Source organism: Anthonomus grandis, chromosome 1 (assembly GCF_022605725.1).
Source record: "Anthonomus grandis grandis chromosome 1, icAntGran1.3, whole genome shotgun sequence".
Taxonomy (NCBI): domain Eukaryota; kingdom Metazoa; phylum Arthropoda; class Insecta; order Coleoptera; family Curculionidae; genus Anthonomus; species Anthonomus grandis.
The window spans coordinates 122086-130066 of NC_065546.1; the positions used below are offsets into that span (position 1 = coordinate 122086).

A 7981-nucleotide genomic window follows, 5' to 3' on the forward strand; every position below is an offset into this window, starting at 1 on the left:
CTATTTCATCGATATTGGAGCAGTTGCCTGTATCTTGGTAATTAGTGCAAAATGATGTGCACGATAGCCCATGCTTCCTACACCCACATCGATTTGTACTGCAATTACCTTTGCAGGTGCAAAAGATTTTTTTGAGTAATTCTTCGGGAATCATCGTGTCGCTTGTGTATCGAGGCATAAGAATTGTACTATTATTCACGAGTGACTCTTTCCATGGTTGCACTTAAGTTGTTACCAAGCCACATTTGAAGTTGATGATATACTCTGAAACAATGCTGTGTAGTTGCTCCAATTGTTGGTGGTAACTTTTCTAATTTGAATGTAGATTTAGCAGTTAAGATTTCGTAACGCTGAAATCTCAAATTATTGCTATATATATTAGTATATATATTATTATATTATTAGATTATTATTTTCCTTATACAGACATTATTCATCTGCAATTTTGATGTGAAAAATGATCTTTCGAAGGTAATCTCTTTCCGAGCTGCAAGATCAATACCTATAATAAGTAACTCCAAACAGAAACGGGATATTACACATAAAAAATGTACAGGGTGGCCAAATAAGAATGCGAGGTACTGTATCTGGGAAACTATTCATCGTAGAAGCGTGCGATAAAAAAATTTATTACTAATGACCTGGAAAATATTTTCAAGTTTCTAAAATGGCCGCTAGGGGGCGCAACTGCAATCTTGAATCTAGAAAACTGATGTTTCTGTAAATTTTGCAGAATTAACCTAACAAAAAAATAGCTGATTATTAAAGTAGAGACTAATCCGAACCTTTTTTATTTGAATAGTTTTGCTGTATCTCTAAAAATAAAGTAATGGGGGGTATTCAAAAGTTGGCTTAAAACACACCCTGTATACTAAAAACGCCTTAGCCGATTTTATCAAACTTGGGCTAGTTGAAAAGAGCTATTATTAAGCTACGAATATTATTATATTTCATGTTTTTTTAGTTTTACATCTCGCCGCTAGAGGGCTTTTTTCGGCTTTCTGACACAAATGACTAATTTTCTCAAAAAACTTAAATGCGTTGATATGATTTTTTTTTCATAGAAAAATAGCTAAATGACGTCTAAATAATCTTGCGAAAACCGCAACTCGATATTTTGTTCCTAACCTAAAATATAGGCCCTGGATTTTTTTTTCTGGGGATATGTAAAAAGCCTCGTCTATAATCCTGGTCAAGTGGCTTCGCTCGAGGTCCTAAGGCAAAGAATTATTGATGCCTTTGCAACAATAAGAAATACTCCCGGAATTTTAGAGCGAGTAAGACAATCTATGAGAAAACGAATGGAGGCTTGTATTGCAGCGGGGGGTGCGCATTTCGAGCACTTTTTATAAAAAAAATATTTGTTTTTCAGAAGTTTATTGTTTATTTAAAAAATAATTAATTATTATATTAATAAATGTTAAATAATTTTTTAACCAATTTTTGTATTTTTATAAACCGTCATTCTTCAAGGTAAATAATTGTTCATCAATTTATTGAAAAAACCTCAATAACAAAGTTTCAACAATAGCAAAACCAGTCTACCTATTTATTGTTAAATGTCGTGCCGCTTAAAAAATGTCCTAAAACAAATAGTCACAGCCTACTACTTAATATTATCTGTTTAAATTTTAATTATTACGTTATTGGTAGCCTTTTATTAATCGGTGATTTTCTCAAAAACTATTCTTTTTATCAAAAATGTTATTCTTTTTGCAAGAAACATAAAATTTAGATTTTTGTATGGCCCATATTCCGGTGTAGCTTAATTTAAAAAAAATGTATGCGTACATAAAATTTAGGCCGTCAAAAGTGTGCACCCCTTCAGTTTACCCCTTAAAATTAATTTGACGCCTTTTCTAAGATAAAAAGTAAATAGACCTCCTAAAATAACGGGGGTATTCCAAATTTCGTTAAATTTGATGAAAAACTGTAGACACAATTTTAAAAAATCGATTTTTTTGTACACTTCTTCTGGCTGTAGCTTGAAGGGGGTGCATTTTAGGACCCATGTTTATAGGAAAAAAACGTCTTATTTTGACCTCAGGAATACGCCCTTAAAATATATGTAGTGAATTTTGAAACACTCTGTATATATTTTAAACTAAATTAATACTTTTGCTTTTTAATGTACATTTAATTTAATATTTTTAGTGTGTAATTTGGAATCCTACGTGTTTTACTGCTTTATAGATTTCGTCCATTCTATAGGATTTCTTCTATATTTCCAAAGTGTTGAAGATTTATGACAAAATTTCAATATTTTTAAAAAATATTGAAATAACGTAAGTTGGAACATAAATGGTGCAAATTCTTCTGATAATTTAAAATTTGAATAATTGTATTAATAATTAAAAATAAAACTTTGCTCCACACAATATCAGTACATACAAATTCAACTAAACTTCTGTATAATTTGTATAACTGCCAGCTGATTAAATTATTGACCTCGAATTTAGTCTCGGTAGTGTAACCATATTTTTTTCTCTAATTTAATTTTCTACATTACAACGTAACCATGTTATTAGCAATTAGGTGTTGTAGCAAGAAATAAGTAGAGCAAGAATGTAGCTTTTTGTTTCTTTGAAAAAACCAAGTTTAAATATTCGACAACTTTTCATTTTTCCTTAATCCTATGATGACGGTATCCATTATGTATCTTCCCTCAATAGCTTTAATTTACTTGAAAACTAAAGTTTATTCACAAAACTGAATCTGAAACGTATTTTAACGATAATTATTTAACAGTCCTTATCAAAATATATCGCGATTTATTACTGTTGTAAAGAGAACAAACACAACAGATGCAACTGTATATAAGATAATTAGAGAGAACGAAACATGATAATGTAACCACAAAACGCCCAATGGCAACATTGATACGCCCATCACCAAAAAAAAAATTGCCTTTAAGATTTCCAAAATTGTTTCTTTACTAAATATGTCTATTAACAGCCTTTGAACAAAATATTGAAAAACACTAGGCTTGTATTGATATTAACAAAGTAAAACTTTATTAAGACATATTAAAAAAAAAATCTAAATACGAGAAAAGCTCAAAGGCTGCCTGCTTTTAAATACGTATCCAAATGAACAGATGCTACAACTTACCTTATTTGTTGAACTTGAGTAATTATACGGCCTTGAACTCAGAAGAGGCTTGATGACAGAATCTCCAGATGATTTTGCGGGGGTCTTTGTCGACACGTTTGTTGGGGTGTCTTGATTCGTAGTGTTCGGTTTTGTGACCTGAAAAGTACCAAAATAGCATATTATGAATGTTGTTTAAAGTAAAAATCATATTTTATAACCATCTATATACAATACTGAATCTATGAAGTGTTTCATTGGTCAGAGTTGAGAGGAGGAAGGAAAGTTTAATGTAAAAGGTTCCAGTCAATTTAAAACCAGTATTTTGTGGTAGCAGCAATAAATGGACAATAAGAACAAGCTTTTATATGACATGTATTTTTATGTGTAAACCCTTGAGGTTCACATGTACACGGGTTTCTTAAAGGTGTTTTAAATTAACTATCCTATATAAATTATGAAGATCATTCATTTACTGGTTAATGAGATTTTTAGAAATTTGTGTTTTCAGGATTTAATTGAATGTATGTTACTTCAACAAAACCTCTACAGAGATCAATAATATAAAAAAAATATTGTATAAATATATTGTTCTTTTATTACGTTTTACTTCAACAAACATCTAATGCACGTTATCTGGTTGTTATTTTTCATACAAAATGTTAATACCATTATTATAAATTTTTTTAAGATTATGTACTCGGAATACTATCAATGGCCTAAAGCAAAAAACATAGGAAGTCTATTTCAGTCTCATTTTTTTTTCATTGTGGTGATAACAATTAAAGATGAAACCGGCAATATTGTAAAAAATAATGAACAAACCTCTAATCTTCTTAATAACTTCTTTTCAAAAATTGGAGAAACAATGGCAAATAACATTATTTCAAAAAATCAACGCAATAACGACAATAAAAATAATATCGATAAAACTCTCTTTTTAGGGCCAGTAAATAAAAAAGAACTTATATTGCACATTAACTCCTTAAAAACCGATTCATCTTCTGGCGAGGATGGTATAACTGTTAGATTAATTAAACCAATTCATGTATATATTTTAGCACATATAATTAACTTAACCTTTAAGACATCTAAGATCCCTATAGAGTGGAAAATGCTATAGTAATTCCAGTTTTGAAAAACGGCGATCCATATCAAATGACTAACTACAGACTATGACGACTAACTTTTCAAAAATATCGGAAAAATGTGCCAAGACTCGCCTAATTTCATTTTTTGAATCACAAAATATAATTTTTAATGCACAATTTGGTTTTAGATCTAATAAAAGCACCAATGATGCAATATTTTTTTGGTTTAAAAAAATTATGTCAGATATGCAAGAAAATAAGAAATGTCTTACAGTATATATGGACTTTGCAAAGGCTTTCGATACAGTCTCCCACACCTTGCTGTTAAATAAATTAGAGCTTTTTAGATTCTACTTGGAAAATCGAGTGCAAAGAGTGCGATGTAATGATATCCTAAGTAGTGATATGGTTGTAAATACTGTTTACCCTGAGTTCCTCAAGGGACAGTCCTGGGTCCAATTTTATTCTTAATCTATATTAATGATTTGGGAAAATTACTACAAGATAGTTCGGTTATTTGTTACGCCGATGATACTGCAGTCACATTCACAGACAACAACTGGGATGGTGTATACTCAAAAGCAGAGCAAGGCCTTTATGTAATTCAAAACTGGATAAATGAAAACAAAATCACCCTAAATATAACAGAGACCAAATTTATAGCTTTCTCTTTGACAACTAGTGACCAACCTAAAAAAAGTAATATTAAAATTCAACAAGGATAATTAACAAGGATTTGCAATCGCACTTTTTCAGCAAATCACACTTGCAAAGAAATATGCTCTTTCAACTTCCCAAATTTCTTAAGCTTCTACCCACAGGCCTAAGGTCTAAAGTCGAAGTAAATAAGCATAGAAAAGGTTTAAATTTTAAGATAAAAAAACTTCATCATTTACCATTACGAACACTTTAAAAGATTAATGTAAAAAAAAAAAAGAACGAAACGTAGTAGATAAATGTGTATTACACTATAAAAATAATATTAGAAGAACGGAAAGACTCTTCTTCCAATGCTTTTCTTGTTTCTGCTGCTTCATTCCGAGTTGTTTTGTCTCCTTGTCTCCTCTCTTGCGCTTCTCTTTATAGGAATTATTTCTTTTGTATGTAGATGGAATTAACTATTTAGGGCATATTAGCATGTATTATATAGATTATTTTAATGTTATGATATGGTTTCATTTTAATTATTTATACTTAATAGTAGAAAACTGCCACACAGGTCAAGGGATGGGAAATTTCGATCCAGGCCAAGCTAACGGTCTAGTGAAATGTTCCATTCCGTGATAGACGCTACAATAATATTAAGGTAATTTTGTTAATGGGATATTGTACCAATATAGACTATTGTATTGTATCTATTTGGTATTGAATGATTTATACTTTGTAAATTTGAATTAATATATTGTAATTGTAATGACTCAGACGGGAACCCTCAGTGGAAAACAATCTGAGACCTTCCACTCATGTAACTCTTTATACTTTTCTATTCTACAAAAAGAATGTCATAATTAACCTTGTGAAATGCCTTTGACAGGTCTCTGAAAGTACTTGACACTCGTTTCGGTAGTCTTGATGACAATAATCAATAAAATTTATTTTGAAACTGAGACTAATGAATTCAGCTATTTATAAAACTATTAAACTCTTAATATCGAATTCTAGATTTTTCAAAATATAAAGTGCTCTGTGGCAACCAATATTGCTTCCTACTGGGTTGGTCTATACTCGTATATTTCTCGCATTTGAACACAATTTTATCAAAAATTAATTGATAGATAATAAATTGAATGTAATTAGTGGAAATTGTGAAGAATGATTTTTATTAAAGTAATAAAACCCTAGAAATTCTTTAATCTACAAAATTTTAATAATATAATTAATGTATCTTGGCATTCAGTTTATTTACAAGATATTTTTGAATTTTTTTATTCGAATTAATGAACCAAATAGAGGAAAGTAGCCTAATACTGCATAGGTTCCTAATATCGGACATTACTCTAAATCTGTAATAGCACAGCGCCATCTCCGAACTTTCATAGTAATCAAGAGAACTATTACGCAGATCATTTCCTAGAAGAATTACAGAATCCTATCATTGTTTATAAAACGTCATTTTGCTACTGTAACGGTTTTCGATGTGCATAGATTTTAACAGTATATAATTTTTGGCGTTATTTCTGGAAAAGGTAGGTTAAATTATTTGTTTATTACATACCATATCATTAAGTAGATTGCAGATGATACCTTTTAATGTATAAATTGCTTCTGTGAACTATTTTTTAAATGTAAAAAAAAACGGTAAATTTAGTGAGGTTATGTACCGTAATGTCGGATACTTTTGGTTTCCTAATATCGTATATAGTATCCGATATTTGGAACCAGTTTTCTGGAGCTGCTTTCAAATGACTCAACTGATTATCTGTCATAGATACTTGCATTTTACTCTCTTTTTTTTACATAATAAATGAAAATAGGTTTCATATACCATATTATTATGCTTTTAACCTTGATTAAGGAGGTTTTTTTGCTTTTTTCTTCTAGATGAACGGAAAACAAGAGAAAGGTCGTAAAACATGGGATGCAAGGGCCATGGAGCTTGCAGTAAATGCTGTTAAAAGCAAAGAAATGGGGTATTTAAAAGCGTCAAAAATATATAAAGTTCCAAGAAGTACCCTTGTTGATTACGTAAAATCAGACAAGCCAATAGAGGTATTAACAGCTACGAAATTAGGAAGAAGACCTGCGCTAAGCAACGAAATTGAAATTCTGTTAGTTACGTATTGTTTAGATATGGACTAAGAGCTTCCGATATTAGAAGGCTAGCGTTTCAGCTAGCTATCCAGAACGGACTTTTTCTATGACGAAATCAAGTGCAGGAAAAAAGTGGCAAAAAGGGTTTTTAAAGAGACATCCTGAACTGAGTTTTAGAAAGCCACAAGGTGTATCTGCAGCTCGCATAAAAGAGTTTACTCGAGAAAATTGCCCGGCTCTTTTTTTGATTTGTTAAAATCAAATTGAATCCAGCCATATTATTTAATGCAGATGAAACAGGCATTACAACTGTTCAACACAAACATTCAAGGGTTCTCAGCTTACGAGGTAAAAGGCAAGTTGGAGCCTTGACGACATCCGAAAGGGGAGCTCTTGTTACTCTAGTGACTTGTATGAGCGCTACCGGAATATATGTGTCACCTATGCTAGTATTTCCTAGAAAAAATATAAAGCCTGAACTTCTAAATGGAGCACCGCCAGGAACGATCGCCAGATGTCATCCTTCCGGTTGGATTCAGCATGATCTGTTTACAGCTTGGTTAACACATTTTATAAAGCATGTTAAACCAGCAAAGGGCGATCCAGTGGTTTTAATATTAGACGGGCACTACTCTCATACGCGCTTTAATTGATTTAGCAAGGGAAAACTATGTGCATATTTTATGTCTACCTCCTCATTCGACACATAAGATACAACCCCTAGACGTAGCTTTTATGTCTCCATTTAAAACATATTATGCATTGGAGATTGAGTCATGGCTCAAAAATAACCCAGGAAGAGTGGTAACTCACTATCAAGTCGCTGAGCTGCTAGGGAGAGCATACCTACGTAAATGGTTTTAGAAAATGAGGAATTTTTCCGCTCAACAGGCATGTATTCCGAGACGATGATTTTTCTATTCATTCCCAACGTGAAACAACCCCGCCAGCACCCCAACAACTTGATGAGAACAGGCCAGAATCGGAGGAAATATAAAAAGCGAAGATGAAATACCTCTATCTTCTAAGGAGACAGGATTAAAACACCT

The 7981-nt window shown here is 31.6% G+C and overlaps 1 protein-coding gene across 3 annotated transcripts in view; it reads right to left on the bottom strand.

The window, feature by feature from the left end:
- LOC126743440 (serine/threonine-protein kinase MARK2-like) overlaps positions 1 to 7981 on the bottom strand; it is a 105283-nt gene that overhangs the window by 83654 nt on the left and 13648 nt on the right. For 2 of the 3 annotated variants that reach the window (XM_050450636.1, XM_050450627.1), the window contains exon 3: positions 3112 to 3249. In XM_050450636.1, the coding sequence (XP_050306593.1) occupies positions 3112 to 3249 (138 nt within the window). Of the gene's footprint in view, positions 1 to 3111; positions 3252 to 7981 lie in introns of those variants that run through there. The other variant, XM_050450553.1, reaches the window with a different exon arrangement.